Below are 12,362 nucleotides of genomic sequence, written 5' to 3'. Positions count from 1 at the left end.
AGCTGTCCAAGTGCGGCCTTCCCAGAACCAACGCGAGAACCCGCGTTCTTGTGCCTTTGTTAAGTCTCGGTACTTGGAACTCGTCCTCCAATCTGACGTGCTCTCGGGATGGAAACTCCCGTTGGGATATTTTCCCACCTCGCCGAGCCGCCTTCAACATGTCGAAGCTAACGACAAGAACGACGCCGCGTTTGCCGCGCGTCCTCGCTTGAATTTGCACTTTGGATTGGCAAAGTACTTTTGCCGCGATTGCGCCGCGAGGACTCAAGAAGGGACAAGTAAGCACGTTGAGAAATGTCTTTTTGTCTTTCTGCCGTTTCCTGGCTCAGTCGTGCGCATCCCGCTGGAGGAGGCGGAGTCCACGCATCTCGCCGCCCCGGACAACCGGCCCCTCCCACCAGGGTGAGTTTCTTGCACAAACGGCTGTCAATCAAATCAAACTGTTTTGTTAGACGCGGTGAAGCGTGCGTGCGCGTGCAACGATGTCACCACGGAACGCCGCCATCTCCTCTTTGCAGTATTATGGGATGGATCGCCGGCAGCCTGGGGCGCATGTTGCCCCAGCCGACGCACGAGCAGGTGAGCGTGCCGCGGTTGGCGCTCCGTGACGTCAAAAACACTCGCCGTCTGCCGTGCGGCCGCCAATAAACGAGTCCTTTGTGTCGACGCAGGAAGCGAACGGTGACGTTCAGGAGAGTAAGTGGAACTTGAACCTGCAGTTTTTTGCCAATCTCGCATGCGCTAGCTAGCGGCTTGTAGCGTCTGCGCAATGAGCGCAACCCAGCAAAGCTTTTTGAGTGAGAGGCTGCCGTAGCTGCTGCAAGTAGCGTTGTCGAGCATTTAGCAAAAGGGATTGAGACGGCACCTTTCCCAGACTGAGGCCACAACGTGCATGAAGCGGCGAACGAGCCCAGTTTGCGGCGAGCTGGGCAACAAACGAAGTACCTAGCGAGCATGGTTAGCCCTGGCCAAGGTCATCCGAGTTCTGTCGGTGCAGACAACACGCCTCACTTGCCGTCTGAACCGAGCAGCCCAAGTTCACATGAGCAAGCGTCCATCAGGCAGCGCCGGAAAGGAAATTCTGCTACTCGGTCTTGGGACGAAACCTCCAGCAGAAGCCAGACTCAATACGGTCGGCCGTCTGCCTCCACTGCTTGGAGTCCAGAGTGGAAAAGGAGAGCGACAGAAGCTGTTCTTGGCGGCGCCTTCCAAGCGCCGGCGCCGTCTCGTACTGGGAGAGGCGCGAGAACAAACGCTGACAAACGGGGGCGTGTTCAACCACAAACGGGGCCGGGGGGACATTGAAAACCCAGAAGCTAGCTATAGGGTATCCATCAAGGTGCATCCTCACAACAAAGCGGGACTTTCCTAAAGCCTCTCACATGCTCTTCACGTCTTTGTGACTTTTAGCCCTTGGCGAGAAAAGCCAGCCGCAAGTCTTAGAGCTTCAGCCGGCAGCAAAAGACACCAACGAGAAGGACGGGGACAAGGTGAGACTGCCGCAGTCTGCCGTCCGGTAGGGATGCTCGCCATATTGAGCCGCCATCTTGCGCTCTTCAAATGCCTCCATGATGTCTTTGTGGTCTTGCCTCAAATCACTTGGAATACGTTTGCAGCCGTCCTGTCTGCGTTGCAGGGTGACGATGCGCGTTGGATTCCGCTGATGGAGAACATCAAGAAGGATACCGGCGAGGCGCTTCTGGCTCACATGGAGGGAAGGTCGGTTCTCGCGCCGCCTTTACGTCTTTGAATTGCGCCTCACTCTGACCCATGGTGACGTGACGGGAGCAGACTGCGGCAGCAGCGTCTGGAGGCCGCCCGCGTGGCGGAGGACGCGGCCAGGAGGGCGGCGCGGGAAGCCGTCCGACAGCTGGAGGTGGAACACTCCGCCTCCTTTGACATCCAACGTCTGCCCGAGTCCGACGAGCAGTGAGTGGCCTCGCGCCCGCGTCACCGCGTCCGTGGCGGTGACGCATCATCCGTCCCTTCTGTCTTGCGTGCCCCGCAGACTTCCCAACATCCCGGAGGAGGAAAACGAGGACGAGCCCGAGTGAGTTTGCTTCTCGTCTGCACGCATTCCCGACATCAACTCCAAGAACTCGATCCCGAGCCATGCAAGGGACCGAGATCTCCTGCTTGTGTTGGAGGGTGACACGGGAGTGGATTTTCACTACCGTCACATCCCGCTGCTGTTCAGCAGGTGCCTGCCTGAAGGTGGCGCTCAAAGCTCAGCCGGGCCACCGGAAGTCGGCGGCCTTTCCCAGAGTTCGGCCAGCCCGCGAGACAATCAGGTGACGTCACCCTGCATCCTGCTCTCGCACCTGGTCCCGTCCGACTGACGTGAGCTGGTTGGACTTTCAGGTTGCAGCTGGAGCGGACGAAGAAGAAGAAGTTGCAGACGAAGGTGACGACAAACGGCGGCAGCTCCGGCACGCTTCCGTCCCGTCTCAAACGCAACCGCAAACAAACAAACGGCCGTCAAGCGCATTTGGCTTCTGGGGCCACATTCAATCGATCGGGGCCCCGGAACTCAAATAACGACTTGGGAAAAATGTCAACAAAGCGAATGAGCAGAAAGAGGAAGTGATGTCACAATGTGCGCCCATTGAGTCTTGTCACAAATGTCAGCAAGGGTCGCCAGCGTGTGTGCGTGTCCGCGGGTGTGAGCATCTGGAACACACCAAACTCATGCGGAGCGGAAGGTGAACAAGTCAAACAATGCTATCATTTAAAAGTGATGCTAACATGCTAGCCTTAAGACTGCGTCGCCGCCGTGACCGTGGAAAAGACATTTTTCCAACGTCCAAATCAGTTGAAATGTTGCCAGTGGCGACGGGCGTCGCGCCTCAGTGGAACTCTCGCAACATTTTCCTCGCCGTTGAAACTTCAAAGTGGGGCGGAAGGTGGACATCGTCGCTCAAGCCCTTTGACGGCTTTTCGCAAGGGCTCGCCGGCCAAACAACACGTTTGCTTTTGTTTCCCCGTCGGCGAATGCTCAGGCAACCGTTACGGGGAATTGATTGGCGGTCTACGTTGACCCTGCGTTGACCCTCCAACCGCGGCCACGTCACGTTGTCTTTTGTGCGCTCCAGCAGCTCAGCGGCTGGAGGCGGGAATAGGCGTGGCCCTCCCGGAGATGATCACGCCACCGTGCCGCGCCCCCATGCTGACCGTCGGCGATCCCGCCCTGTCAAACCTCAGGTGACCTTCAATGGCGGCCACACGCAACAAAAGAGACCCCAAAAGTTCGAGCATTTTTGTTGCTCACCAAGAATCACGATGGCCTGTAAGTGGATCGGTCCTGAAAAAGGACCGAGGTCACAAAAAGTCAATGAAAGAAGCTCTTTACTGGATGTGGTGTTTTGGCTCAAAGTGGCGTCCCACATGACAACCAGTTTTTCTCGCCACTCTGTCAACATCGTTGCAAATCGGCGACATTCTGCAATTGTTTGCGTTTGCAAGATCCCGTTTGGTCGGCCCAAAGCTCGGGTGTTGACAAACCCAAACTGTCCGCAAAGTTAGACGACTTCCTTTCACACAAGAAAGCATTTGAAGTGTCTGAACACAAGAAATCCCAGCCAAGCAATTTTTGAGCTTGGATATCAATCAGTAAATCTGGATGGGGTCGGGGTGAGGGTGGGGGGTGGGGGTGGGGGTGTATGACAGAAAAAGTACCCAGAAAAATCAGCTTTTGAAAGACAACTTTCAGGCTGCATGTAAGACACAAATGCGAGTTATTCTCAAGAAATTGCAGTAGTAAAAAAATGAAGCGCGATATCATGTAGACGTCTTCCTTTTGGTCTTGTGCCAGCGGGACCGAAGATCTCTCCGTGGGCGAGCACGACGAGGATTCGCTGAGGGTAGGACTCAAGTCCTGGTCCAGTCAAGGTGACCTGCTGACCGCAGAGTGAGTAGAAGCCTCATGCAGCAGAACGCTTGGTCCCTAACCCTAACCCTCACGTCCCGTTTGTCGTTTGTCAGCGTCCGTCCGGCCTCAGCGGCGAGCGTCGGAAGCGTGGTGGTCCAGGACCGCCTGGTCCAGCTGGTACGGCTCTTTAAAGGCCGGACGGAACGCCACAAAGACCGTCTGGTTGATCCAGACGAGTCGGAGCAGGAAAGTCCCGCTGCCTGTAAGTCTGAACGTCAGCGTCGCCATGACAACTGACCTTGGCTGTGTTGGCAAACGCGTTCCCTTCTCACTGGTCGCTACAAAAGCATTTTGAGTCGACTTTTATTTATCCTCGCTACAAATCCCCCAAGGGACTACACAGCGATCAACTGTTGACCTTGTCATGTTACTTCAGCTCCCAGCAGAGCGCCACCTCCCCCACCCCCACCTGGAGACGACAAGATCGAAGCCCCCATCGCCGGGAAGGAAGAAGAGGAAGAAGGCGTATTACTCTTTCATCTTCTGGGACATCCTGTTCAAATTCCCAAACTTGCGACCATGCCCAAATGGCTCCGAGGCATCCTGGAGTTCCGCTTCCCCTCCAGCATCGACCCCTTCACCGGTTTGTATCACGCATCTTCCACAAACAGGTTAGAAGCGCCTTTCTAGGTGTCCAAAACCATGTTTGAGGCACTGGCAAGCAAGCCAGATCCACTTTAGAACAAGCCCCAGAGATTCGAAAGACAAACTCGAAGCACTCGAGGTCCAATCCGTGACAGGTCTCCATCACCCGCCGATTGGTCTACAACTGGGCTCGGCAACCCTGGTCGTGGAGAGACCCAGTCCTGCGGGTTTTCGATGTCTCCCTCCAAAAGAGGTGATTCAAATGATCAGCAACTTCCGGAGAAGCTTGATAACGACCCTCAGCTGTGTCGGAGGAGGGAGACATCGAAAAATGTTCACGCAAGACTGCGGCGGTTTCCCCTCAAGCATGGAGTCGCTCACCCGTCAATGTTTTTTGAGTCGGAGGCCTCCTGGTGACACGTTGCCGTGTGGGCTTGCAGACCTGGTCTACGTGCTGTGGCTGTTCTTGGTGGTCGCGGCCTGGAACTGGAACGTTTGGTTGATACCCGTCCGCTGGGCCTTTCCCTACCAGACGGCGGAGAACCTCCACCTGTGGCTCCTGGTTGACTACACCTGCGACCTCATTTACATCGCGGACATCCTGGTCTTCCAGCCCCGCCTACAGTTTGTCCGCGGGGGAGATATCGTGGTCAGGGACCAAAGACAAATGTGTCTTCTTGTTTTGTCTACTTCCTGTGTCTTCTGCTTCCGCCCCTTACTGCATCCGTAACGTTGTGTTTCAGTGCGATAAAAAAGCAATGCAGGAAAACTACCTGAGCACCGAGAGGTTCAAGGTACGTTCTACCACCACCGCCACATTTCAAGAGGAATTCTAGAGACAAGCTGGAATCACTTAAGCGTCCATCTAGAAAACATTGGGAGGCATTCTAGTGATCCGCTAGCGTCCCCTTAGAAGCAGACTAGGACACGTCTCAAGAAATATTACAAACTTTGTGTGGCTCATCCATGGCCCAGTCTCAAACAAATCGACAGCTATGGACTCACTTTAAAACTAGTCCAGCCCCCATACAGAGACAGGCTAGGCCAGTCTAGGTTGATTGGTTTGCTGCCCTCTGCAGATGGACGTCATCAGTCTGTTTCCCTTGGAGATCTTCTACTACTGGACGGGAGTCACGTCCCTGCTCCGATTTCCTCGTCTGCTCAAGGTTGCGTTTTGACGGCGTTTTTCATGTGGTCCGGTCTGAGCGCAGACTGAAGTGATTGACGTGACCGCTGTCTCTCTCAGTACCACGTTTTCTTCGAGTTCAACGACAGAATGGAAGCGGTGATGAAGAAGGCCTACATCTACAGGTAAGCCAGGTGGCTTGTGGTGTGTGGAGCCGGACTAAAATGGGGCTTGCGCCAGGGTGATCCGGACCTCCTCCTACCTGCTCTACTCTCTGCACATCAACGCGTGCCTCTTCTACTGGGGCTCCGACTACCAAGGCTTGGCGTCGACCAAGTGGGTCTACGACGGGAAAGGCAACGCGTAAGGAGATAAGAACTGCCTGGAGTACCCGGCTTGTCTTACCTGTTAGCGTGTAGCTTGACGTCCCTGCGTGTGCCTTTCCATCCACTGTTAGCATGTAGCTTGTTAGCATCGATTCTGTTAGCTTGTAGCTTGACCTCCCTGCGTGTGCCTTTCCATCCACTGTTAGCATGTAGCTTGTTAGCATCCATTCTGTTAGCTTGTAGCTTGACGTCCCTGCGTGTGCCTTTCCATCCACTGTTAGCATGTAGCTTGTTAGCATCGATTCTGTTAGCTTGTAGCTTGACGTCCCTGCGTGTGCCTTTCCATCCACTGTTAGCATGTAGCTTGTTAGCATCGATTCTGTTAGCTTGTAGCTTGACCTCCCTGCGTGTGCCTTTCCATCCACTGTTAGCATGTAGCTTGTTAGCATCCATTCTGTTAGCTTGTAGCTTGACCTCCCTGCGTGTGCCTTTCCATCCACTGTTAGCATGTAGCTTGTTAGCATCGATTCTGTTAGCTTGTAGCTTGACCTCCCTGCGTGTGCCTTTCCATCCACTGTTAGCATGTAGCTTGTTAGCATCCATTCTGTTAGCTTGTAGCTTGACGTCCCTGCGTGTGCCTTTCCATCCACTGTTAGCATGTAGCTTGTTAGCATCGATTCTGTTAGCTTGTAGCTTGACCTCCCTGCGTGTGCCTTTCCATCCACTGTTAGCATGTAGCTTGTTAGCATCCATTCTGTTAGCTTGTAGCTTGACCTCCCTGCGTGTGCCTTTCCATCCACTGTTAGCATGTAGCTTGTTAGCATCCATTCTGTTAGCTTGTAGCTTGACCTCCCTGCGTGTGCCTTTCCATCCACTGTTAGCATGTAGCTTGTTAGCATCGATTCTGTTAGCTTGTAGCTTGACCTCCCTGCGTGTGCCTTTCCATCCACTGTTAGCATGTAGCTTGTTAGCATCGATTCTGTTAGCTTGTAGCTTGACCTCCCTGCGTGTGCCTTTCCATCCACTGTTAGCATGTAGCTTGTTAGCATCCATTCTGTTAGCTTGTAGCTTGACGTCCCTGCGTGTGCCTTTCCATCCACTGTTAGCATGTAGCTTGTTAGCATCCATTCTGTTAGCTTGTAGCATGACCTCCCTGCGTGTGCCTTTCCATCCACTGTTAGCATGTAGCTTGTTAGCATCCATTCTGTTAGCTTGTAGCTTGACCTCCCTGCGTGTGCCTTTCCATCCACTGTTAGCATGTAGCTTGTTAGCATCGATTCTGTTAGCTTGTAGCTTGACCTCCCTGCGTGTGCAGTTACATCTGCTGTTAGCATGTAGCTTGTTAGCATCGATTCTGTTAGCTTGTAGCTTGACCTCCCTGCGTGTGCCTTTCCATCCACTGTTAGCATGTAGCTTGTTAGCATCCATTCTGTTAGCTTGTAGCTTGACCTCCCTGCGTGTGCCTTTCCATCCACTGTTAGCATGTAGCTTGTTAGCATCCATTCTGTTAGCTTGTAGCTTGACCTCCCTGCGTGTGCCTTTCCATCCACTGTTAGCATGTAGCTTGTTAGCATCGATTCTGTTAGCTTGTAGCTTGACCTCCCTGCGTGTGCCTTTCCATCCACTGTTAGCATGTAGCTTGTTAGCATCCATTCTGTTAGCTTGTAGCTTGACGTCCCTGCGTGTGCCTTTCCATCCACTGTTAGCATGTAGCTTGTTAGCATCCATTCTGTTAGCTTGTAGCTTGACCTCCCTGCGTGTGCCTTTCCATCCACTGTTAGCATGTAGCTTGTTAGCATCCATTCTGTTAGCTTGTAGCTTGACCTCCCTGCGTGTGCCTTTCCATCCACTGTTAGCATGTAGCTTGTTAGCATCGATTCTGTTAGCTTGTAGCTTGACCTCCCTGCGTGTGCAGTTACATCTGCTGTTAGCATGTAGCTTGTTAGCATCGATTCTGTTAGCTTGTAGCTTGACCTCCCTGCGTGTGCCTTTCCATCCACTGTTAGCATGTAGCTTGTTAGCATCGATTCTGTTAGCTTGTAGCTTGACCTCCCTGCGTGTGCCTTTCCATCCACTGTTAGCATGTAGCTTGTTAGCATCCATTCTGTTAGCTTGTAGCTTGACCTCCCTGCGTGTGCCTTTCCATCCGCTGTTAGCATGTAGCTTGTTAGCATCGATTCTGTTAGCTTGTAGCTTGACCTCCCTGTGTGTGCAGTTACATCCGCTGTTACTACTTCGCGGTGAAGACGTTGATCACCATCGGCGGCCTTCCGGACCCGACCACCGTCTTCGAGATCTGCTTCCAGCTCATCAACTATTTTGTGGGCGTCTTCGCTTTCTCCATCATGATTGGACAGGTGGGTTGAGGCCGAGCGTCCCCCGCCGCCTCCCCCAGACCCGGCCGGACCCTCACTCCGAGCCTTGGCGCTATCTTCCAGATGAGGGACGTGGTGGGGGCGGCCACGGCCGGCGAGAACTACTACCGGGCCTGCGTGGACGGCACCGCCAAATACATGAACTCGTACGACATTCCCAAGACCGTCCGCAACCGCATCAAGACCTGGTACGAGTACACGTGGAAGAGCCAAGGCATGCTGGGTAACTGACCGCCAATCGCATGCACGTGCGCGCCTCACTTTTGGAGTGTGTCACATTGAGTGCGTGCGTGCGTGTTTACCGTTGCGTTACGTAGACGAGCAAGAGTTGCTGTTGCAGCTTCCGGCCAAGATGAGACTGGACATGGCCGTGGACGTCAACTACTCCATCGTCAGCAAGGTGGCGCTCTTCCAGGTCAGTGTCTGCCAACATCACAGGCACGTGCGCGCGCACGCGCACACTCGTGTCGACCGCAAGCATTGATCCGACGTGTGCTGTGCGCGCGCCAGGGTTGTGACCGTCAGATGGTGTTTGACATGCTGACGAGACTCAAATCTGTGGTCTACCTGCCAGGAGACTTCGTGTGTAAGAAGGTCAGCGTCCACCGCCGCTCGTCCGTGTGTGTGTCGATCAACGTGTGTAACGCGTGCGTGCGCGTTTGTGTGCGATGCAGGGTGAGATCGGCAGGGAAATGTACATCATCAAGCAGGGCGAGGTCCAAGTGGTGGGCGGTCCGGACCTTCGGACCGTTTTTGTCACCATCCGAGCAGGTTCGGTGTTTGGCGAGATCAGGTGAGTCGTAGCGACGACCGCGCGGACGCTCGACTGCAGACCGGACACATTCGCAGCACGCGCACGTACGTGCGTGTCGCGAGACGTCAACAGGACGTCCACCTTGGCCGAATCCATCTTGAATCCCAAAGGCTTCTTCCGTTTGAAATTGTGCTTGTGGACTTCCTCTATTTATCCCTCGGTTTGTGGTCACCAATGGGATGAAGTTGTTGCCGTTGCTCGGCGCCGTGTCGTGGAATGTCCAATCAGTCGCGTGCACGTCCTGTGGCAAAACAACAATTGATTGACGTCCGGACGTTGTCCTCTTCGTCGTAGCGCTCCATCCACAATTTGGACATCTTAAGAGAATGTCCGTTCTTCTTCATATGCAAATAAAGAGAGGTGTGGCCGCTTCCGTCCTTGCGTCATTGACGGTCCGGACTGGCACGGACGGACGGCAGGACGTAGACCTGCTCCAGGCAGACCTCACTTTGTGTATTCATGCGAGGCTTCACGTTTAAAGGTGAGCATCCCTCAATGAGGTAACGAAAATAGATAAATAAGCCGCCGATTGTGGACCCGAAGAAGCCGCTCACCTTTGCGGAGGATCTGGACGAGTGACAACCGGCACAGACACGAACGATTGATGTCCAACGCAAATCGTGTGATACTTCAAGTATAATAAGCAACGATTGAAAGACTTGCAATGTAGGTCCTGATCCGTTTACTATCTAAAGAGCTCAAAAAGTTCCCGTTTCCTTGATTTTGGCCCCTCTGTGGGACGTCCTGCGATTCTCTACCATGCCATACTTTGGCGGCTGGCGTGAAAACCACATCGAGGAGCCAAAAGCGGCAAACGTTGACATTCACCGACAAAGACATCAACGGGAAGTAAAAGTGCACGTGGACAGGAAATAATTGGCTGTAGATGTGGACAGGAAGTAGAGGTTGACGTAAACAGGAAGTACATGCGGGGGTGCCAACCTTGTGCTCTCCCATTGGTCAGTTTGTTGGCAGGGGGCGGAGGGAACCGGCGCACCGCCAACGTGAAGGCGCACGGATTCGCCAACCTGTTCATTCTGGACAAGAAGGACCTGGCGGAGATCCTGGTCCACTATCCAGAGTCCCAGAAACTTCTCCGCAAGAAGGCCAAGTAAGCCAGCAAAGCCTCCCTCCGGCGAGCGCCTCGTCGTCCTCACGTGCCTTCCGTCTTGTCCTTCAGGACCATGCTGACCAAAGACAAGAAACCGGAGGAAAAGGGAGGCGGCAAAGACGCTGCGCAGGTCATTCCACTCCGACCCGGCACGCCCAAAATGTTCCAGGCGGCCGTGAAGGCGACGGCCCAGGCGGGAATGGCGGGAACCTTCGCCAAACTCAACAAGAGCTACGAGCAGACTCGCGAGCAGGTGCCATTTTGGATTTGCTGCCGCTTCTTTTAACGACAGAGCTCCTCGTCTCGCACATTTCCTGCGAGCTAATCACCGCAAGGGCATTTTTCAATCGTGGACTATCAATTGCAACAAAAGTCCAATCTGTGCTTTCCATTCGGGAGTAGGAAACGAATCAAAGATTCCGAATTGCCAGCACGGTGAGCGTATAAAAAAACAAACACTTAGCATCCCTTTATCCCACTGCAGTTGCAAGAAAAAAAACACGCCAACCAATTTCAAAATCCATGTCATCAAAATTGCAATTTTCTTGCACTTGTTGACTGGAATCAGGCAATCGATTGGATTTATCTTGACACACTTGAAAATTCTCTTCAACCAGCAACCTTGAAAGGCAAACATTTCGTTCAATTGAATCCAATCCAAGAAAAACGGACGCCTCCTGCTATGCTAACCTTAAAAGTACGCCGGAGCATTGACAAATGGCCACCGTAAAAAAAAAAAAAAAAACAGCCCCGTTTTCTTTGTCGCTTCTCGGCCTCAGCAAGAAGATGCAACCGATATTTGACAAGAAATCTTTTGTACATCTGAGAAAACTACAAGATACCAAACCTTTGAAATGCGACAGCAGATTTTATGGTTGATGTCCCCTTTCAAGTTAGGATGATAAATGCTATCAAGTCCCCCCCCCAATATTTTAAAAATAATAATAATACGTTTTTTTTGTCATGTTGCTGGCAATATTGGCAATTGGCCGACTTGGCCGACTTGGCCTTCCCCAAAGCCGCAAGGGGGGGAAGGAGGAAGTGACCATTGCTTGGATAGCACTCACTCGCTGCAGGAGTTCTTTATTTGAAATAAGACACAATTAAAACTATCAGCTGTCAAAGTGGCCCGCGGGGAGCTCGCATCCATCCATCATTCATCCATCATTGATCCATCCATCATCCACCATCCATCCATCATCCATCCATCCATCATTCATTCATTCATCCATCCATCATCCATCCATCCATCCATCCGAGCTGGCTCAAAATCCACCACATCCACCATCTACATGCTATTGTTTTTGCACTTGCAGGCTCCGCCCTCTCCTTGGCATCACGGCTCGGCGGCCCCGTCTGCGGCCAGCTTATTGGTCATCACCATGACGTCACCGACAGAAGGGGAGGAGCTTCTCTCTGGCAAAGCGGCGGAAGTAGATGGAGCAGAGGAGGAGCCGGTGAAGAAAAACGGCAAATAAAAGGCTTCCAAATTCCTTCCAGATTGTTGATGTCAACATGCCAATTGTTTACAAACAACGTGATGTCATGTTGCTATTGTAGCGTCTTCAACACGTTAGACAATAAACGGCCAAGCTGAAAAGCAGAGCAATTTGGATGCGGATCTGCAGATTCTTTGTGTGTTTGATGTGCAATCAACTTCCTGGAAGCCTCATTGTGATTGGTGGTTCGGATCAGTGAAAATGAGCCGGCTCGACACAAGATGGATTCTCGGGAGTTCGTAAATTCTCAAATACCGCCATGAACTGCGATAACTCTCTTAAGCCACCAGATGTCGCCGTTGTTGACAACAAACAATAATCCCCCCAATAAGCGGTTGGGAAAATGATGGATATTGCATAATTGTGGTCCCTTCTTAAGGGTTTTTATGTATTTATTTTCCTTTTTTTTTCAGAATTGCACTTGCCCTTTTGGACCGTTTCAGATCAGGGCATGTGATATTTGTCATCTATGAGTTTGTGCAGCCCTTTGAGACTTTTCTTTGATTATAAAAATTGGACTCGATTAACTCGTTATGTGTAGGCCACGTCAACTGCAATCATGGAAATCCTTCATTACCAATAAATATTATATATAATA

At 52.5% G+C, this 12,362-nt stretch overlaps 1 protein-coding gene across 6 annotated transcripts in view; it reads left to right on the top strand.

The window, feature by feature from the left end:
- Positions 1-12,362, top strand: part of cngb1a (cyclic nucleotide gated channel subunit beta 1a) — a 14,610-nt gene extending 2,248 nt beyond the window's left edge. The window contains exons 6-31 of one of the 6 annotated variants that reach the window (XM_077562759.1): positions 330-402; positions 519-579; positions 672-696; positions 1,411-1,490; positions 1,637-1,719; positions 1,792-1,929; positions 2,009-2,050; positions 2,201-2,291; positions 2,362-2,404; positions 3,096-3,201; positions 3,812-3,907; positions 3,982-4,130; positions 4,305-4,511; positions 4,954-5,162; positions 5,257-5,307; positions 5,593-5,679; positions 5,760-5,824; positions 5,880-6,002; positions 8,181-8,322; positions 8,404-8,563; positions 8,658-8,755; positions 8,851-8,934; positions 9,015-9,133; positions 10,119-10,265; positions 10,335-10,518; positions 11,582-12,362. In XM_077562759.1, the coding sequence (XP_077418885.1) occupies positions 330-402; positions 519-579; positions 672-696; positions 1,411-1,490; positions 1,637-1,719; positions 1,792-1,929; positions 2,009-2,050; positions 2,201-2,291; positions 2,362-2,404; positions 3,096-3,201; positions 3,812-3,907; positions 3,982-4,130; positions 4,305-4,511; positions 4,954-5,162; positions 5,257-5,307; positions 5,593-5,679; positions 5,760-5,824; positions 5,880-6,002; positions 8,181-8,322; positions 8,404-8,563; positions 8,658-8,755; positions 8,851-8,934; positions 9,015-9,133; positions 10,119-10,265; positions 10,335-10,518; positions 11,582-11,743 (2,825 nt within the window). In that variant the 3' untranslated portion in view covers positions 11,744-12,362. Of the gene's footprint in view, positions 1-329; positions 403-518; positions 580-671; positions 697-1,410; positions 1,491-1,636; positions 1,720-1,791; positions 1,930-2,008; positions 2,051-2,197; positions 2,292-2,361; positions 2,405-3,092; positions 3,202-3,811; positions 3,908-3,981; positions 4,131-4,304; positions 4,512-4,953; positions 5,163-5,256; positions 5,308-5,592; positions 5,680-5,759; positions 5,825-5,879; positions 6,003-8,180; positions 8,323-8,403; positions 8,564-8,657; positions 8,756-8,850; positions 8,935-9,014; positions 9,134-10,118; positions 10,266-10,334; positions 10,519-11,581 lie in introns of all 6 variants that reach the window. The other 5 variants (XM_077562758.1, XM_077562757.1, XM_077562756.1 and 2 more) reach the window with 5 other exon arrangements.

The sequence above is a fragment of the Vanacampus margaritifer genome, chromosome 4, assembly GCF_051991255.1.
Source record: "Vanacampus margaritifer isolate UIUO_Vmar chromosome 4, RoL_Vmar_1.0, whole genome shotgun sequence".
Lineage (NCBI taxonomy): Eukaryota > Metazoa > Chordata > Actinopteri > Syngnathiformes > Syngnathidae > Vanacampus > Vanacampus margaritifer.
Note: the sequence above shows the minus strand (reverse complement) of the source record. Positions and strands in the feature narration are given on the sequence as shown.